Source organism: Sarcophilus harrisii, chromosome 1 (genome assembly GCF_902635505.1).
Source record: "Sarcophilus harrisii chromosome 1, mSarHar1.11, whole genome shotgun sequence".
Lineage (NCBI taxonomy): Eukaryota > Metazoa > Chordata > Mammalia > Dasyuromorphia > Dasyuridae > Sarcophilus > Sarcophilus harrisii.
In genome coordinates, this window is record NC_045426.1 from 219,138,216 (window position 1) to 219,159,566 (window position 21,351).

General features: G+C 35.0%; 2 protein-coding genes across 4 annotated transcripts in view; both read right to left on the reverse strand.

Annotated features, from left to right (window-relative positions):
- Positions 1–9,881, reverse strand: part of GLIPR2 (GLI pathogenesis related 2) — a 64,486-nt gene extending 54,605 nt beyond the window's left edge. Inside the window, exon 1 of one of the 3 annotated variants that reach the window (XM_031937296.1) lies at positions 8,219–9,877. In XM_031937296.1, the coding sequence (XP_031793156.1) occupies positions 8,219–9,431 (1,213 nt within the window). In that variant the 5' untranslated portion in view covers positions 9,432–9,877. Of the gene's footprint in view, positions 1–8,218 lie in introns of all 3 variants that reach the window. The other 2 variants (XM_031937286.1, XM_031937290.1) reach the window with 2 other exon arrangements.
- A 1,438-nt stretch (positions 9,882–11,319) lies between these two features.
- The window catches only part of RECK (reversion inducing cysteine rich protein with kazal motifs), a 71,567-nt gene continuing 61,535 nt past the window's right edge, over positions 11,320–21,351 (reverse strand). The window contains exons 18-21 of the mRNA XM_031937277.1: positions 20,227–20,437; positions 19,886–19,959; positions 17,263–17,418; positions 11,320–13,082 (exon numbers count right to left, since the gene is read on the reverse strand). Coding sequence (XP_031793137.1) covers positions 12,870–13,082; positions 17,263–17,418; positions 19,886–19,959; positions 20,227–20,437 — 654 coding nt within the window. The 3' untranslated portion in view covers positions 11,320–12,869. The remainder of the gene's footprint in view (positions 13,083–17,262; positions 17,419–19,885; positions 19,960–20,226; positions 20,438–21,351) is intronic.

Below are 21,351 nucleotides of genomic sequence, written 5' to 3' on the forward strand. Positions count from 1 at the left end.
AATTATAACTATGAATGTAAATGAGATGAACTCTCCCATAAAATGGAAGGGGAAAGAAGAGTGGATTAAAAACAGAATCCTACAAAACGTTATTTACAAGAAACACATTTGATACAGAGATACACATACAGAGTACAGGTAAAAGGCTGGAGTAGAATTTATTAGGCTTCAGCTGATGCAAAAAAAAAAAAAGCAGGGGCAGTAATTCTGATCTCAGATAAAGCAAAAGCAAAAATAAATCTAATTAAAAAGAGATTAGAAAGGAAACAACATTTTGTTAAAAGGTACCATAGGCAATGAAGTGTTATCGATAATAAATGTAAGTGCACCAAATGCTATAGCATCTAAATGCTTAGAGAAGTCAAGCCAGTTACAGAAAAAAATAGCAAAACTATACTAGTAGGGAACCTCAACCTCCCCCTCTCAGAATGGGATAAATCTAAACACAAAATAAACAAGCAGGAGACTATGGAGGTTAATAAAATCTTCAGATGGACATCTGAAGAATATTGAATGAGAATAAAAAGGAATATACTTTTTTTGTTCCCAGCAGTACATGGCACCTACACACAAACTTATTAGTATTAGGACATAAAAATCTCACAATCAAATCACAAAAAACACAAATCTGCAGAAAACCAGAAGTAGTAAATCCTTCCTGTTCAGATCATGATGGAATAAAAATTACATTTAATAAAAGGTTAGGGAAAGATAGACTAAAAACCAATTAGATTAAATAGTATAATTGTAAAGAATGAGTGGGTCAAACAACAAATCATAATTTACATGAATAAAATAGAAAAAGAAGAGATTGATGAATTGGGCATGAAACTAAGTTTCGCTAAAAAAATAAAAACAAATTTAAAAACCCTCAATTAAATGCCAAATTAAGAATTCTGAAAATCAAAGGAGAGATTAATAAAATTAAAATAAAACTATTGAACTAATTAATAAAGCTAAGAGTTGGTATTATTTAAAAAAAAAAAAACAACAAAATAGACAAAGCTTTGGTTAATTTGATTTTAAAAAGTTAAGAAAAAAAACAAATTACCAGCATCAAAAAAATGAAAAGGATGAACTTATATATATGAAGAAAAAAATTAAAGCAATAATTAGGAGCCATTTTGCCCAAATGTATGCCAACAAATCTGACAATTAATTGAAATGGATGAATATTTATAAAATTGGCCAGATTTACAAAAGAAAAAATTATTTAAATGACCCCATTTTAGGAGGAAAAAAAAGGAACTAGTCACCAGGGATCTCCCTAAGAAAAATCTCCAGGACCAGAAGGATTTACAAGTGAATTTTTACATTTAAAGAACAATTAATTCCAATACTCTGTAAGCTATTTAAAAAAACAGGCAAAGGAAGAGTTCTGCCAAATTCCTTATATAACTCAAATATGATGCTGATTACCTAAACCAGGAAGAGCCAACACAGAAAGAAAATCACAGACCAATCTTTCTAATGAATATTGTTGCAAAACTTTAAAATAAAATATCAGTAAAGAGATTACAACTTATCAGCAAGATAATACACTATGACTATGTGGGATTTATACCAGGAAACTGGACTGGTTCAATATAAGTAAAACTATTGGCATAATTGATCACATTAATAACAAAACTAACAGAAATCATATGAAAAGGCTTTTGACAAAATACAGCACCCATTCCTATTAAAAACACTAGAGAACATAGCAATAAAGGGTGCTTTCCTTAAAATAATAAATAATATATCTAAAACCATCAGCAAGCATTATTTATAATGGGGAAAAGCTAGATACATTCCTAACAAGATCAGGGGTGAAACAAGGATGCCCCATTATCACCACTATTATTCAATATTGTACTAGAAATGTTGGCTTTAGCAATAAAAAAAGAAAAAGAAATTAAAGGAATTAAAACAGTCAATGAGGAGATAAAACTATTACTCCCTGCAGATGATAAGATGCTATACTTAGACAATCCTCCAGAAGATCAAAAAATCTATTTGAAACAATTAACAGCTTTAGCAAAGTTGCAGGATATAAAATAAAACTCACACAAATCATCAGCATATGTATATATTACTAATGAAGCCCAGCAGCACCAGATGCAAAGAGAGATTCTCTTTAAAATAATTGTAGACAAAATAAAATATTTGGGTATCTACCTGCCAAGACAAATGCAGGAACTAAATGAGCACAACTGCAAAACACTTTTTACACAACTAAAGTCAGATCTAAACAACTGGAAAAATATCAATTGTTCATAGGTAGGCTGAGTTAATATAATAAAAATGACAGAATAGATTGGCTACACATGATCCAATAATCAATGACTCTAGTAATCTAGTATTCAATAAACCCCCAGAATCCAGCTTCTGCGATAAGAAACTCATTATTTGACAAAAATTGCTGGGAAAAAGCTGGAAAATAATATGTCAGAAATTCAGTAGAGACCTACATTTCACACCCCATACCAAAATAAGGATGAAATGGGTATATAATTTAGGCCTAAAGGATGATCCTATAAGCAAATCTAGAAAGCAAAGGATAGTTTACTTGTCAGATCTTTGGAGAAGGGAGGAATTTATGTGTTTATGAAAAATGGAAGGCTTTAATTACATTAAATTAAAAAGAATTTGCAAAATCAAAATTAATGCAATCAAAATTAGAAGGGAAGCAGTGTTTTTGCCATTGTTTCTGATAAAAGCCTCATTTATAAAATATATAAAGAATGGAGTCAAATTTATAAGAATAAAAGTTATTCCCAATTGATAAATGGTTAAAAGATATGAAGAGACAATTTTCAGATGAAGAAATTAAAGCCACGTATAGTCATATAAAAAAATGCTCTAAACTACTATTGATTAGAGAAATGCAAATTAAAACAACTCTGAGTTACCACCTCACATCTCTCAAATCATCTATGATGAGAGAAAAAGGTGATGATAAATGTTGGAAGGACTGTACGAAAACTGGGACACTAATGCATTGTTGGTGGAATTGTAAAATGATCCAAAAGGCTATAAAACTGTGCATACCCTTTGATCCAGTAGTACCACCAGTTGGTTTTCATTCTAAAGAAATCATAAAGGAGGAAAAAGAACTCACATGTACCAAAATATCTGAAACAGCTTTTTTGTTTGTTTGTTTTGGGTGCAAAGAACTGAAAAATGAACAGATGCCCATCACTTGGGGAAGGGCTGAATAAATTATAACATATGAAAATTATGGAATATTTTTGTTCTATAAAAAATAATGAACAGGCTGATTTTAGAAAGAAAATTTTACATGAACTGAGGCTGAGTGAAACAAGCAGAACCAGGATAACATTTATACAACAGCACGATTGTGTGACGATCAACTATGACAGACTTGGTTCTTCTCAGCAGTTCAGTGATCCAAGATGATCCCAATAAACTTTGGATGGAAAATGCCATCCACATCCAGTCAGAGAATTATGGAGACTGAATATAACATGCTATGTTCACTTCTTTTTCTTTTTTTTTCTTTGTGGTTCTTTTGTTCTTTTTTTTTGTTGTTGTTCTTATTTTTCTCTCCTCACACTATTTATAAAGACATATGTAAAGAAAAAATAAATGTATATGTAAAACCAAAAAAAAAAAAAGTTTTTACATGTGACTGGGGGAAAAAAATTACAAAAAGAAGAGAAGGTAGAGCTTTTTCCTAGTAAAAACATCTAACAGAAAACGGGTCAATAAGAAATTTAAGAATTATTGAATTACTTGAACACCATGACCAAAAAATAGAGACTAGAGATTCTATTTCAAAAAATCTTAATCACTGTACAAGATGATATTTGTATAAAGAAGGAAAAGAAAGTGGGGCAAAAGGCTGATATTTGAAATTCACTCTCTTCTTAACTGATAAAAAGGAAATATACACATATATACATGGAGTTGAAAAAATATTTAATAACAGGAAACTGTTTTAAATAACAGGAAAATAGGAAATAAAGAGGAGAGGGAAGTGTGGCAAATTAGAAGGAAGGTAGATTAAAGGAGGGATTAGTTCTCAGCAAAACAAAATCCACGAGGCTGAGTCAAAATGGTAGAGAAATGTCAGGGACTCACCTGAGCTCTCCCCCAAACCTTTCCAAATACCTTTAAATAATACCTTTAAAAAATTCTTGAATAGTAGAACCCACAAAAGGATAGAGTGAAATAATTTTCTAGCCCAAGACAACTTAGAAGGTAGGCAGGAAAAGTCTGTTGCACCATAGTGAGAGAGGAGCATAGTCCAACATTGGCTGTATACAGACCATTCCCAAGCAGGCTTTGAAAGTGACTGAATCAGTGAAATTACAGTCCTTTGACTGGCACAGGACACAGGACTTTGTTGTATTGCACATACTAAAATCTGGTCATAGTGCTCTGCCTTGGTCCCAGGGCCAGAAGGAACAACAGTACTCTATAGCTAGTCATAGTTCCAAAGTGGAAGAGCATGCTTGTGGTTGCTCACAGAACAGGATATATAATACAGGGTACAATACAGTACAGGAGAGCAGTAAACATACCTCTCTCTAGATCATACCACCTTGGAAGAACTGAAAACTTATGGATTCCTAGAATTATTTCTGAAAGCAACTGCACAAAAATCTTGAAGCTTGGGCCCTCTACTCTGCAAGTGGACTTCTAGCATAGTGTTAAAATAGGCTGAAAAAATGAAGAAATAACAGAAAAAGATTCTACTATGATGACAGGAAGATCAAAAAATGCATTCAGAAGAAAAGTCAAAATTCCTACAGCCAAAGCCTCAAAGAAAAATATGAATGGGCCTCAAACCATGGAAAAGCAAACAAAAAAAAAAAGCTCAAGAGCTTTTAAAAGATTTTTAAAATCAAGTGAGAGAGATAGAGGAAAAATTGGGAAGAGAAATGAGAATGATGCAAAAAAAAGGAACAAAGAGTCAATAACTTGGTAAAGACAGCAAAAAAATACCAAAGAAAACAACTTCTTATAAAACAGAATAGGCCATAGGCACAAAAATCCACTGAAGAGGAGAAAACCTTAAAAAGCAAAATTGGCCAACTGGCAAAATATATATAAAAAATTCAATGAAGAAAAGAACCCCCTAAAAAGTAGAATTGGCCAACTGGAAAAGAGGTACAAAAGCTTACTGAAGAAAATAATTCCTTAAAAATTAAAATCAATGCACATGTTTAACACATTGGATTACTTGATATCTAGAGGAGGGGACAGGGAGAAGGGAGGGAAAAAATTTGGAGCACAAGGTTTTTGCAAGGGTGAATGTTGAAAACTATTCATACATATGTTTCAAGAATAAGAAGCTTTAATAATTTTTTTAAAATCAGAATTGATCAAGTAAAAGCTAATGATGATGAGATATTAAAAATCAATAAAATAAAATTAAGTAAATGAAATGTAAAATATTTCATTGGAAAAAGAATTGACTTGGAAAACAGATCCAGGAGAGATAATTTAAAAAAATTTTGGACTACCTGAAAGCTAGGATGGAAAAAAAAAAAGATCAGATTTCATTTTTCAAGAAATTATCAAGGAAAACTGCCATGATATATTATGACTGGAGGGTAAAACAGACATTGAAAGAATCTACCTCCTGAAAAAGATTGCAAAAGGAAAACTTGCAGGAATATCATAGCTAATTTTAGTGCTCCCAGGTCAAGAAGAAAATATTGCAAGCAGTCATAGAAAAACAGTCTAAATATCATGGAGCCACAGTCAGGATAACACAAAATTTAACAGTTTCTACATCAAAGGCTCAAGGTTTCTGACATTCTGGAGGGCAGAATCAGGATTACAACTAAGAATCACTTACTCAGCAAAACTAAGTATAATCCATAAGGGGGGAAAGAGATATTTAATGAAATAGAGGACTTTCAAGCATTCCTGACAAAAAGACTAGAGCTGAATAGAAAATGTCAATTCCAAATACAAGACTATAAAGAAGCATAAAAAGGTAATTAGGAAAGAAAAATCATTACAGATTCAATAAGAGAAAATTGTTTCCTTTTCTACATGGGAAAATGATATTTGTAACTTCTAAAACCTTTCTCATTATTATGGCAGTCAGAAGGATACAGAAAATAGTTTTGAATTGAATATGATAGGATGGGTATTTAATGATTAAATTAAATTAAGGGGTGAGAAAGAAGAATAAATTGGGAGAAGGGAAAGGTAAAATAGAGTAAATTGGCTGTCATAATAGAGGTTCAAAAGGTATTTTACAGTGCAGGGGAAAACAGAGGAAGGGAGCATGTGAAACTTAGTCTCATCAGAATGAGCCCAAAGAGGGAATGATATATACATTTAATTGGGTATAGAAGTCAATTTACCATAGACAATAGCAAAATGAGAAGATAATGAGAAGTGGGGTGAGGTTGACAAAAAGGAAAGGCAGACTGAGGGGAGATAAAAATCGGAAGCAAAACAGTTTTGAGAATGGACAGGGTGAAAGGAAAGAGTAGGATAAATGGAAAACATAAGATGGAAAGAAATACATTGTAAGCATTACTGTAGGAAAATATTTACAGCTAGTTTCTCTGATAAAGTCCTCATTTCCCAAATATATAGAAAACTGAGCCAAAATTTATAGAAATAAAGGCCATTCTTCAATTAATAAATGATCAAAGTTTATGAACGAGCAGTTTTTGTACAAAGCAATCAATGCTATCTAGTCATATGAAAAAATACTCTAAGAAATGCAAATTAAAACAACTCTGAGTTACCACCACATACCTATCAGATAGGCAAATATGACAGAAAAGCAAAATGACAAATGTTGAAGGGAGTGCGAAAAAATTAAAACAGCAATGGATTGTTGGTGAAGTAGTATATCGATATAACCATTCAGAACAATTTGGAAATATGCCCAAAGGGTTATAAAACCCCGGATAACACTTGACCAAGCAATATCACTACTAGATCTTAATCCTCAAAAGATAAAAAACAAAAAGGAAAAGAACCTATATATACAAAAATGTTTACAGCAGCTCTTTTAGTGATGGCAAAGAATTGGAAACTGAGGGGATATCTATCAAGTGGAGAATGACTGAAGAAGTTGTAAATGATTGTGATAGCTATGACAAATAATGAGTAGGATGCTGTCAGAGAAATCTGGACTTACATGAACTGATACAAAATGAAATGAACATACAGAAGAAAACATTGTGAATAACTTCAGCAATACAATGATCCAAAAAAGGACTTCTGATGAAAAGTACTATATATATCCAGATAAAGTACTGGTGGAGCTTGGATGTAGATTGAATGCACTTTTTAATTTTGGGGGGAGACAATATGGAAGGTGTGGGATATGATCACTTGGAAATTTACTTTGACTATGTATGTGTATAATGGGTTTTGTTTGCATGTTCTCAATATCTGTTGGGGTGGGAGAATGAGAAAACAGACTGGCTAATTAAACAAAACTTTTTTTTTTTAAACCATCTGATTTTAAACTACTTTTCTACTAATTTGTATTATACATCAATATAGATCTACTAATTTGTTTTATATATCAATCCATAAAATTAAGTGCCTATTTGCTAGAATACAAATATCTTGTTTCTATATCAAGAATACTAGACTGAAAGTTCCTTAAAAATGAGGTCCATGTGTGAAAACTCTCCTTGCAAGTTTTATCCACATCTATCTCAAGGGATTCCGGTGAAGATAAAAAAGAAGTAATATATGCAAAATATTTTGCAAAGTTTAAATGTTATAAAAAGGCTATTATTATCATAAGATTTAACAATATTAAATCTTTACTGGATGGATGGAAGGAGGAAAGAAAGGAAGGAGAGAATGAAGAAAGAAGAAAGGAGAGAGGAAGGGAAGGAGAGGAAAAGAGGAGGAAAGGAAGAGGAAAGTAGGGAGGGAGGGAAGAAAGAGGAAATTGAGAAGAAAGGAATGAGAGAAGGAAATTTTAAGGAAGGGATGTTAAGAGGAAAGGTAGGAAGGACGAAAGAAAGGATGAATGGAAGGAAGAAAAGAGGAAGGAAAATAGAGGGGGGAAAAGAAAGGGGGAAGGAGGAAAGGCAGAAAGAAGAGAAGGAAGGAAGGATAAAAGGGGGAAGTGGAAAAGGGAGTGGGAGGGAAGTTAGGAGGAAGGGAAGGAAGGAAGAAGGAAAGAAGCAGAAAGGAAAGGAAGGAGGGAGGCAAGGAAAGAAGGCCCACGCTGCGGGCTCGCCAGGGTGAGTGGATCCATGTCCAGGCTGGCACTCACCAGTGTCGCAGTACGCCTCTTTCTTCTGGCCTCCCTGCATTTCCTGGGAGACACGGGGGCTCATCCAAGAACTCGAGGGTGGGGAGAAGTAGCTGAAGGAGGACGGCCACTCTGAGCTGTCCAAGTCGAAGCTTGGGGGACGGGAGTCGGGCCGACATCCCCCGTGAGAACTGGGCCGGGATTTTCCCTTGGAGCCAGAGCCGGAGCCGCCGTAGGAGCCCGACCCGGAGCCGCTGTAGGAGCCGGACTGGGATCTCACCTGAGAACTGGAGCTGGGCTCGGAGCTTTCCTGGGAGCCAGACGCGGAGGCGCCGTAGGGGCTGGGCCCGGAGCTGCCCTGTGAGCCGGAACTGGGCCGGGAGCTGGAGCTGGGCCGGGAGCTTCCCTGGGAGCCGGACCCGGAGGCGCCGTAGGCGCTGGGCCCGGAGACGCGCCGGGAGCCTTTCTGGGGGCTGACAGGCAAAGGCTTGAGGTTCCCGCCCTTACTGGATGACCTTCTCCAGCTAGTCCCGGTCGACGGGCCCTCGTCGCTGTCGTCGTTGCCGTTGTCCTCGTAGTTAGAGGGCCGCATGGCTTTGTCCTTGGCGGCGAGGTTCTGGGAGGGCCTCTCTCCGGGGTCGTGGGAGGACACGGGCTTCTTGATGCAGGAACTCTTGGGGCGCCTACTCTTGGAGGATCGTTGGGACTTGTCCTCCTCGACGCCCAGTTTCATGTTCTTGAAATCATCCGCCAGTTTGAGCAAGCTCTCGGCCTTGAGCTTGTAGATGCTGCTCTTCCTCTGGGGCCTCGGCTGCGGCAGGGCCCCTTCTTCTAGGAGCTCGAGGTCCGAATCACTCAGCCTCACCTTGCTCTGGGAGTCGACTGGCTGGAGCCCCTGGATCTTTTCCGGGTTTTGGTTCCCTTCCTTGAGGGTCTCATTCCACCTTCCTTGTCTCACCCTCACATTCTGGTCCTTATTGTCATAGTCCTGGAGCACCTGGAAGAGGGTCTCGCTGCTCTGGATCTTGAAATCCTCTGCAGACAAGTCGACAGGTTCCACATCAGCGGCTTTTATCTCCTTGTCCAGGCACGGCTTTGGGGACTCGAGCACTTCCAAGCTGTTCTCCTGCACTTGTTGGTCCCAAACCTTCCCGTGCATGTCCGCGTCGGGCCTTGTGGATTTCTCCAAGTCCTTCCTCCCTTTCTTATCGCTGGGGTCTTCTTTGGGATTCATGGCGATCTTTCCTAAAGCGATTTCTTTCTACATGCTTGGGTAAGAAAGAAGCCCGGGGAGCTTGTCCCTTTTGGTTTTCTCAATCTCCAGCAAAAGGAAATCTGTGTGTTAAGTGTAAACATTTACCAATTTCTATCCCTTAAGGCTCCAAGCTTCTGCCCAGATTCCTTTTAATTTCTTTCCTTTATACTACCACAAAGGGGTGCCAGAGCATTGTCAAATAATGATTGAAAGCCATGATCCATAATTATCAAAGGTTATTGTGCTCTGCAGAAATTGGGCTCAGATCCTTGGCTGTAGCTAGAGTCTAACCCCTCTAATTTACATGATAAAAATAGGCCAGAGAGTTGGTGAGTGACCAGAGTGCCCTGTGATTTCCTTCTACCTGTTCATCTGTCTCAGAGGGTAGATTTGACTTTTAGAGCCTGCTCTAGAAGGTTGAGATGACAATGATGACCCACAATTCCAGAGGACCAGAATAGAAGCATGCCTTCCAAGGAGACACAAGAGGTAGAACACCTTTGGATAGGACCAATGTGGGAATTTGCTTTGTACTATTATACTATTATACATATTTGTAAAAGGGATTCCCCTTCCCCTAGCTTTTTGTTCAATTGGAGAGGACATCGGGAAGGAGAGCAAACAAACACTTATTAATAGTAATGATTCTAGATAGGACTAGAGAATAAAAGTAGTTTTGAGAATTGTAAAACCAATGACAAAAGGAGTAGAGGAGAAACCAGTAAACTAAAGAAGATGACGCTAATGACAATTTTGCTCAAATATAAAATAATAGTTATTTGAGAAAATTTCAGTATAAAAGAAACTTAATATCCTTTATTTTGTTTAAAAAATGCCCAATGCCAATTTATTTATTCGAAGATTACTTAGTGCCCTTAGGTCCTCATGGTGGGCATTAGGAGATTTAAATCTGGGCTGGGAGAACAAGAACACTATACCCTTCATTCTTCTTTGATGCTCTAAGCCTTCCTCCCCAAAGCCCTGAGCCTTCAAATCAAATCTAGCTTACTTGCTTCTTCCTTCTTAGGTTCATCTTCACTATCACTCCTTTTCTATGTCACTGTAGAATACTTAATGCATATATTTCTTCCCATTTGAACTTCGCTCCTCAGTCTGGGGACATACCTAAATTTCATCAGACAGGAAATTGATAATCAAGCTATAACCTGGAGCTTAACTAGTTTTCAGGTTAAATATCCCATTTTTACATGAACATGAAGAATCAGGCACAGGAAGAAATCACACATAGAAGTCCAACATCTTCCAGAGGCTCTTTAACCTCTCTGGAAACCCAAAGAAAGATAAACTAAGGTTTTGGCAAGATGGTCAAAGGTTAGGCTGCAGCAAGAACAGTCAGTACAACGTAATATAACGAGGGAAGAACTTTCCTAGCCTCTAAGTTGGTAAAAAGAACAGAGTAGTCAACCAAAGTTTAAGCTATTCTACTTCCCTGAGGCTCTTTCTCCCATGCTCAGAAACATCCTTTAACAGATTAAAAAAGACTAGAGGTATTGAATAGGGTCAGAGTTAATTAGTTTCAATCAACAAGAATTTATTGAGCATTTATGTGTCAGGAATTTATAACCAGAAACTGAGGTTAGAGGCCAAGTGGTTTCCTCCCACATTCTTCTCTCAGTTCCCCTCCTTGAAAGGCTTGGGCATAGCTCCCCTGGAGGAAATGTTGAAATATTATTTCCTAAATTAGCTACTTAATCCTAACTCATCTAATCAGAAACAGGGCAGTTTCCAAAAACTATGATTACAAGGGCATGAGGACCTTTTCCTCCAGGGAAAAGTACTTTTTGCTCACCTCAGATTGTTTCCATTATTTTAATTTTTTAGATTTCAATAATTTACAAAAGACACATGAGAAAATAAAAATTGTTTTTATTAAAATAAAAGAGGTGCCCGGTACATTGCATTGAAGACTTTTATATAGACAAAAGCAAGTGTTATAAGCATGCTACATTAGCTTATGGATACTTCCAAAGTGCCTACTTTAAAAATCATTTTGGCAAAAAATAATTATGTCCATATATTCTTCAAAAGTTGGCTAATACTGAAAAATATACTTCATATGGATTCTAAATTCAGGTGCATAAAATAAGTATTAAATTGTATAGTTTATTTCAAATACTTAAACATATATAAAGCATAAAATTCAATAAACAACATGCAAAACATCTTAATATTTAGAATAGCATCTATACATATATGTGTGTGTGTGTGTATGTGTGTGTATATATATATATATATATATATATATAAACAAATGTAAAAAAATTTTGCAACAAGGAATAAGGCATAATACATAATATCTACAGTGGATATACTATAAAGACAGAATGCATCTTCATGGAAAAAAGTACCGGATAAACACTTATGATTGTCATTTTAAAAACATGGCTATTAGTGTTTTTCACAATAAAATATAAGGAATATAAGGATCACATATTATTTACACAAACAATTACTTCACTTTTTGGCAATTATTTAAGTAGCAGCAATTTGTTAATAAGACTGACGTTTAAAAACCTTGTTGGTTCAGTTGTCTGTTCCCATCCAAATTAGGTTTGAATCATAAGAAATTGCATAAGGTAGGATGCTTTATTGCTTAAAAATTCTTACTTTTTATATATTTCAGAGGATTTTTCCCTTTCAGAAAAGTCAAAAACATGTCAGTGACATACCTAGCTATAGGATATAATGAAGCACTTAACTAAAGAAGGATAACTTGTTATTAAACAGATATGTTCTTGTATACCTCTGTAAGGTGTCAATTGCATTTTTTAGTCGCACATTTCCACTGATTTAACCTGATCATTTCAGAAATATATTCTCTTTTTCTGATACTGAGTTGGTTGGCAGTGACTTTATTAGTACTATATTTCTTTGTATCTAAGCTTCAGATTCAAGTAGCTGATATGTAAACAAATACTGAAAAACACTGGGGGAATGTTCCTATTAAAGGAACCCAGCAAGGAATCCTTCCAAGAAGTGAATCCTTTTATAAAGCAAAGCAAAAAAAAAAACACTCCTCCCCCAAAACAAACAAACAAAAAACCCGAAAAACATCTTTAAGATGGGAAACAGCATCTCATTCACCAGACAGACTGATTTTCCCAATGGTAGAGCACATTTCTAAACAAATTTCAGATCAAGTTTATGTAGCAATGCAATGTCAAAGATCTACTTTTTTAAGATGTTATTTGGAAATCCCATTTTCTATCTCATAAATATAAAAAATGTAGAAGATTTGCTAATGAAAAATATTACTTAAAAATACTGTGTGGTGAATTATTGAAGTGACATGTGCTTTTACTTGGTGATTGCCATAATAAAGACCATCAGTCCTGAATGTCTTTTACAATAAAGAAACAAAACATAGAGAATTTGTTTTGCATGTTTTGTAAGCAGCTATGTGCCATGCAAAACTAATAAGGCAAATACCAGGCTGAAGAAAAAAGGACAATAGAGAGGCAGATTTTTTGTGCTAGTGGATGGAAGGCTACTTGAAACTTGCACCCGGGAGATGATAAGTGCTGAAAGTGGAACATGTGATGCCAAAGTTGGGCTATCAGAATTGATCAATGACTCAATCTTTTCTGCTTCTTTATTGCAAGCTTCGATCTGGGGGAAAGGAAGGAAAAAAATCATCAAAAAGTACAATCACATTAGATCAGAAAAATTTTAAATTGATCCTGCTATGTTTGGAAACATGCACATTCTGGATAAGGCTAAATTCAGTTCACTCCAATGATTCAAGCTCAAGGTCAATATACAATGAGACGCTGATGGATTATAAAACATAACAAAATTACTGTATGACACATTGTAAGTCAGAAAGATGTTACTGGAAAGTAAGGAGAACTCTTAATAAAAATTCTTATTTCAGCATCCCATAGGCTGGGGTCTTTTAGGTCTCAGATAACAAGGAAGCCAAACCAATGATAACTATATAAATAATCCTCTCTAAAAGGGAAGGTAGCCCAGCCCGTCATAAAATGGATATCACTCTTATTATATCCCACTTCCTTGGTGGCTAGGTCTTGAAAATTTTCTAAGAAATCTTTTACCACTAAAATAATCTTTAAATGATTTTAGCAAAATCAACATTGAAGAGCTTAATATAAATAATAAAAACATAATACAATCGTCTTAAAAGTACAATTTATATAGTTGGGATGTCAGGGTACAATTCAGAGTAAGAGTCATGTCAAAATAACCATGATGGCCAAATGCAACACCAGGACTTTCAAGTCCACATTAGAGACTAAGACATTTATGATGTTGGCAAGAGCTCCCCTTTATAGATCTGGGTCATCTGCATTAGGAAATTAAGAGGTTAATTGGTGTCTGACACACAGACTATCCAGGAGGGCATTAAAATTCCTATTAATGCAAGTGTCCCTTGGCCCATTGGTCAAAACCTCCCCTCCATGAAAACCCTATCAGGAGAATGTTACCAACTTTTGCCCCTTTAGAGGTCTGTACTTAGAGATTACCTCCTTCTGTGGGGAGAAGATAAAGATTCCTAAGAACTCAAGATTATTACTAAGTCAGTTAAAAGATTCCTTTTTTCCAAGTGAATTCCTGTGCTGCAGGATTATAAAAAGCAATTTCACTACTTCTTCCTATTCTGTAAAGAAAAGTACCTTCCAACAATTTGAACCCTTGGTTCTCTAAATCCTTTTAGAAAAGCACTATTGATCTGTCATAGAGAAAGGAAAACTGCCAGGGAAGAGGAACCTGAACTATTTCTTCTAGAAGTTGTATAAAGACCCTTCAGAAAAAGTGGAAATCTCAAGTCCCTAGTAATTCTACATAACTAATGGAAAGAGGACTGGAGATTAACTGGGAAGGACTATCTTCAAAAGTATCCTTATTGAGGACTCTTGATCCAAGAAATTGCTGGAGTTGTAAACCCTTACCCTTCTTGGAATAGCGATTTATCCAAGACATAGCCTTTGGAAGTGGTATACTTGACCCTAATAATTAGGAGTATGATGATGGTGCCATTTAAAAAGTTTAATCTAGCATTCAATAATGCCATTTAGCTAAGGATGACAGAAAATGCAAAACTCAGTGAATGTGATAGTAAGCCTACTATACCTTCATAAAAAATAGGTACCTGAATTAAATGTAATAGTATAGGGGGACCCATAATGAAGAAGGCTATGTTCTCTAATAGCTTTGTTGGTAGCTGCCATGGCAACAGAATTAACTAGCACTGTGATCCCATACTCTGAATAAATATCAACTGCACAGTCTGGGGATAGAGAATCAATTTGCCAATCAGAAGTATGTCAAGAACTATACAGGATCATATCATATTGATCTTTCAAAGTTATTTTCCAATTAGCATGTGATATTGAACAGAAGCACCAACAACATCCTTAATTAAAGGAATCATATGGTCCCATTTCTGCTAGAACTAGAAAGTGTCACAGTTGCCTTGTCCATATTGATGATGAACTTAGTAGTACCCAGAAGAGAACAGCAAAAGGTGAGATGATGTCATGCAAACAAAGAACATGAGCTTCAAAAGACTTCAAGAGATAGTGGAGGATAAAAGGGCCTGGTGTGCTATGGTCCATGGGGTCACAAAGAGTTGGAGAGAACTGAACAATGATGTTGTATTTTTATTTAGTTAAGTATTTCCCAATTACTTTTAACCTAATTTGCTCTCACATCAGGAGTTTTGCAGGCCTTATTTGAATGTGTTACCTCTGATATAACATAATTTCTTCCTCTTTGGGCCCAGTTCAATGTGTATCTGCAAAACCTATATAAGATATATATATTTAAAGAACTAAAACCATGGATCACTCACTTATCTGAGAAAAAGAGGTATTTTATTATCTGTTATCCAGGCAGAGATTACTCATGACAACTAATTAGAGTTGAGTTGCCTTTTTCACATACATAATAATAGTATTTGTGTGCATTGTTTGTCTGTTTTTTTAAAAATTTTATTCTTCATTATAAAGCTTTCCCATGTTTTTTTCTGAATTCCACATTTATCAATATACACAACATCATAGAGTATATTAATATACAATTTGTATAGCCATTCCCCCAAAGTTTCCAGATTATGCTGATCTTGAATACTTTAGAGAATTATTCTACTTTAGCCTTTTTCTTGTCATCTGCTATGCCTGCCATGGCATTCTTGAGACCACTAGACCTTGTTGCTGCCTGACTGCTTCTTCCTTCTAATTATGGAATCATAATTACATCAATATTGCCACTGTAGTTGGAAAGGGTGTGTTGCTAGTCAACTGTTCTATGGCTCCTCTCACCATTCCAATCACTTCTCAAATCAAAACATTCCTTTTTAACTACCACTCCTTGTTCTGTGTATTTATCTCCTCCTTACAAGAATTTAAGTAGGTTTCCTGAGGATAGGTACTGAGTTGCTTTAGTATTTGTGACTCAGCATTTAATAAATACTTTTAATTCACTTTTCAAACAATCATCTGCATAAATCTATTTCCTTTTTATATATTAAACAAGGATATCCTTGATACATGTGCAGACAATTTTCAAAATTTCATAGAAATGAGAAAGCAAACCTGTTATCTTCTTAAATTTTTCTAATCATAATAACTTTTTAAAAAATCATCTTTTCCCCTCTTTTTTAACTTCCCTCTCATTAAGAAACTTTGAAAATTGATCTGAATGCCTTTAAAGCACAGATGTGCCTCAAGCACATGTTTCCTTATATATTTAATTTAGTTGAGTTGAAGAATTCTCAAATTTGTTTTCAGTATTTTTTCCTACTTTATATTCAATATTTGATAGGGTAGTATTAAGCATTTGAATGTGCTAGATATAGTCATTAATCACAGAATTATTATGAGAATCAAATGAGATAAATATATAACTATGAGAAGCACATGAGATAAAAGTAGTAGTAATAATAGTTGACATTCTTATATCACTGATGAAAACAGTTTGCTATGGAAAGACTGAAAAACCTGCTTTATTTCACATCTATTTGTCAGTGTTTTCAGTTTCATATCACTGCTTTTCACTGTTTGTGGAGTGGTATCACCTCATTTGGCTATTACTATTCTCCTTTACAATGCTTTGCATATGAATTTGTACATAGCTTGTGTACCAATGAAGTTTGTGTGTGTTTGACAAGTTAGGGCTGGCTATGATTTCTGAGCTCTTCTTACTTTCCAATTAGGTCAAGTGTTTTTTACTATTTAAATTTTTCTAAGAAATAGAAGAACCAGTCTTTATTTTTATCCATGTCTCATTTTCAGAATCAATTGCTCAAATGGACTGGTTTATAGATGTATAGTGTCTTCTTAATTCATTTATATTTCCTTTCATTTGGTACTGGTTTTGACTTTAATTAGAAAATAATATGACTAGACTGCTGATCCTAAAATAAGTCTCATATTTGTAGCTCTCATGGCAATGTGCAGTGGTTTTTCAGTACTCTATTAACTATTTAAATTGTTCTTCATGGAAATATTCATGGTATACAGATATAGCTGGATGAGTTTTTGAATCACCTTCTCCTGGGATGCAATTTGTATTCTGATTTTATAAGGGAATTTATAAAGGAAATGTCACTGTAGATATGACTGAATTCCTTCAGATCATTGAGCAGAGTTCTCCAAAAACTAAATTTTATAGATTGTCTAAAAATTACGACACCTTTTTTGCCACTTTATCATTAGTTAATTTGAGGCTTAATTACCAATTAAAATGTTGTAAATTATAATGTAAAATTAAAAATGTAAACAAAAGTTTAGCAATGTGTATTTCATTCCAACTCAATGCTATATCTTACCTGTAATGCTTTTGGATAATGATCAACAGGAATGATCAGGATCACTATTTCTGATTCAATGCTTAAGTAGCCAAATACATCACATTGTGGAACTGAAATGTGCAAGCGAATTTTCTCAAGTATTTCCAGAACAGTTATGGGCTTTTTGGTTGTTACCTAGAAAAAGACATATTTTAATTACCTGCAATACTGGTTCATGCACAAAATTACATTTCATTAGTTTGCAAGTTCAGACTATGTTACAATGGGATCCTGATGGTAACTAAACTCCAAATGGGATCTCACAGCTACTTGTATTAGGATGCCCTTCTCTATATGTACAATCCTCTGAATTAGGAAGGAGAAATCTTCTATTAAAGGTACTTTCTTTGAAAGAAATTTTTCTGATCTAGGGATACATGAAGATAGCCTTATATAAAAACTGTATTTTATTCAAAACCCATGGGTATGTACACCCACATTTGGGTTCTTATTCTGGAGTCATACTGGTAAAAAGTGGGATGATATATAACTGGGGAAAAATTGTATATGCAGTAGAAGGCTTATGTGGGGAATGGTTTACAATGAAGAAATGGATTGATTCCACAGGTATTTTTTGGGGGGGTGCTTTGGGCTGTGAGGAGAAAAAATATATCTGGACGCTTTGGATTTGAAGGAGCTTAACTAGAATGATTTACTCCATTATATTCCAGCATCTAGCCAAAGTCAGCATGCTGACATGGATTTTTTTGAGCAAAGACATTAGGCTAACTGTGAAACATATGAGGTATAATTAATGCCTCTGTAAATAGTGGCTATGATCATATATCATAGGGAAAGTATTTATGTGTGAAGTTTGCATGGAAAAGATACACATCAACCTTTCTGGTCATACTTGTAAAATAACTTGTATTTGTATAGTGCCTCTTTATAATATCCCTGAAATAGGTAACAAAAGTATTCCTTACTGGTCTCATTTTGCAGATGAGGAAACTGAGAGGTTAAGTATTTTAGTCATGAATATCCAACTAACTATCAGGATTCTGGCTTGCAGCATTCTTTTTTTTTTTTTTTTTTTTTTTTGTGCATATTAGTTTTCCCACATAGCAATCACCTTAGGTAAAGTGATCTTTAAATTTGAAAGAATGTCTTTACCTGTGAAAATGATCTTCCTCAAATACAAGTCACCCTGCCCTTTCCCCACTACCTCTAACTCAATAAACTCTAGTAAATCCCAACACCTCCCTGGATCAGATTAAAAAAAAACAAACTTCTTTTTTGGAATTAAAAGTCCTTTATAATCTGGCCCTCCCTTTTCAGTCTTCTTTCACCTTATATCCCACCATGCACTCCTCAATCCAATGACATGGGCCTCTTTTCTATTCTTTGAGGAAGATAGTCCATATCTTTACTTGGGACACTTTTTTTCTGACTTTCCCTCATGGGAAATGCTTTCCCTCCTCATCTCTGCTTCTGGCTTCCTTTGCTGGTTTCCTTCAAGTTCCACTTTTTAAGGAATCCTTTCTTTCTCCCTCTTAATTACAGCGCTTTACCACCATTAATTATTTCCAAGTAATCCTGTATTTTGCTTGTCTATACATAGTTATTTGTATGTTTCTCTCCAATTATATTTTAAGCTCCTTGAAAACAGAAGTTGTCTTTTGTTGTTTTTGTATCCCTATTACTTAGCACACTTAATAAATCTTTATTAATTTTCATTCTCTCTCCATTCTGTAATTTCATTATTGTTGAGAAATCTCATTGCAGAAAGTTTTTCTGCTTATTTAGATCAGCCAATTAATCAAGAAGCATTTATTAAGCAACTGTATGTCACACACTGTGTTAAGCACTGAGGATACAAAGAAAGACAAAAGACAATTCCTGCTCTCAAGAAGATTATAGTCTAGTGGAAGAGGAACAATTTGTTTGCACCTTCTAGCTGAAGTGGATCCCTTGAGACACTGAAAATATCACTACCTTGTCCAAAGTCACAATGTGCCAGAGACTAGATTTGGACCAACTCTTTCTGACTCCAAGGAGGGTTCTCTGTCTACCTACTGCCACAGCTATTTCTCATCTCTCCATACTGTATGACTTATAGACGCACTGTCAAATATTGGCCAATAATTAAGACTCCGGTTCTTAGAATGGTGGTATAGTCTTCAGGAGATGCTATTCTCTATGTCAAAATGACAAACTTTGCTTAGTGTTAATACTCTCAATATTAACTTTTTTGATAGATTAATAGCTCCTCCTAGTGAGTCTAATCACAAGTCAAATAAATTAGTCTGGCATCACAGTTGTAAGCAGAGACACATCTTAACAATGTCTTGGCTACTGTATACCCCGGGCTGTTAAAGCTTAACTGTGACAGAGATAATAAAATTACTCATTACTATTTTGTCTTTTCATTCACAACAAATATGGTTTAAGAAAGAGCAAATTATTAATAACAGAACTGCATTTTTGTAAGGTGAGGCAGCTGGCCTGGATGGTATCTAATGTCCTTAGCTTAAATGTTACAGGAAAGGTTTACTTTTCTAAATTATAAAACCTAAAATCCTAATTATTAAATTAGTTTACAAATTTGTTTTTAAAAGATTATAAATTCTAAAAATTTATATTTTCTTTATTATGTTTTTACCTTAGCAATTGTATCCAACTTTTCCTTGTCAAATAAAACTCTTAACATCCCTGCACACAATGGGCAACACGCACCTGTACAATAGAAACCAATGAAAATAAAGCAAACTGAAAACATTTGGGTAATTATTTAATCAGCCCCTATGTAAGGCTGTACAGAGACACCTTTGTGAGGCTGGAAATATAAGCATTACCTATGACATGAGCTGTTGCATTAAGAATAAAAGAAAAGAAATACAATTTTAAAGATTTGGTTCATAGGACTTGTTGCAATAGTGCAGGAAATAAAATCTCGACTTTAAGCTGCCAATAACCAACACATATGAATCTTTACAAACCTACCAGGTGAGATGACTGGTTTACATCCAGTTGCTGGGAGAGGAGGACATTGGACTGCAGCACATTCTGTGAAAGAGCTGTATTCTGAGAGAGCTCCTACAGCCTGACAAGGTCCAGAGTAGTCCACTGCTACCCGATCAGAGTAGGCAGCACATACATTACTGTAGGTTTCACCATTGTGTCCACAAACAGGTTTTGCTGATTTGCAAAAAGACTTAAAGAAAAAAAATTTACACTTAACTTTAATTATATGGAAACTTTTCTGCACCAATAGTATCCTAAGGGAATTTACTACTTCTCATGGGAAAATAAAAAGCACAGAGCCAAATTCCAGAGAGAGTATACATTTTATCAGTGGGCCAGACAATAGCCACTTGGGCCATTCAGGGAAGATTACTTTCTCACTATCTTCTGGCTCTGTTGATATAGATTCATCTACTGTGAACTAATAAATTTATCTATAACAAATGTAAATTATAATTGTAACTAATAAAATATGTACAAAGTGCTATTTATTGCATTTGGGTATTTTTGCTGATGTTTATCAGTTACACAATAATATGAGCAAATCAAAAATGTTCCAATGTATTGTTGCTAGATATGTCTATATCTAGACATGGAATCAAGTTTTAAGGTAGCTCTATTCTACAGCTAAGAATGAAACTGATATAAAATTATATTTTATGATTATGTAATGACTTAAATACATATAGGGAGGTGAAAGAATTCCAGTGCCTCTGCAACATATATAGAGTCAGAAAACCTGGGTCTTAGTTCTACAAATGCCATTTAACTAGCTGTATGATGTTTGGTAAGCCACTCTTTTTAGGATTCAGTTTCCTTTTCTGTAAAATGGGGATAATACTTGCACTGCCTCACAGGGTAGCCACAACCAACAAATAAAATAAAATGCTTAGCATTTTACAACTGTAAATACAAAATAAATTCCAAGCCAGGTGAATGTTAATACAATTATTGACAATAAAATTAAACTGCCATCATCTAATTTTTTTTTTTTTTACCTCAAGAATGGCTTCATCTAAACCTTTCCAAGTGGATTGATAGATATCTTTTTCATAAAGGTCTCAAAATAGAAATATATCTAATTCTTATATACTTGAAACATAT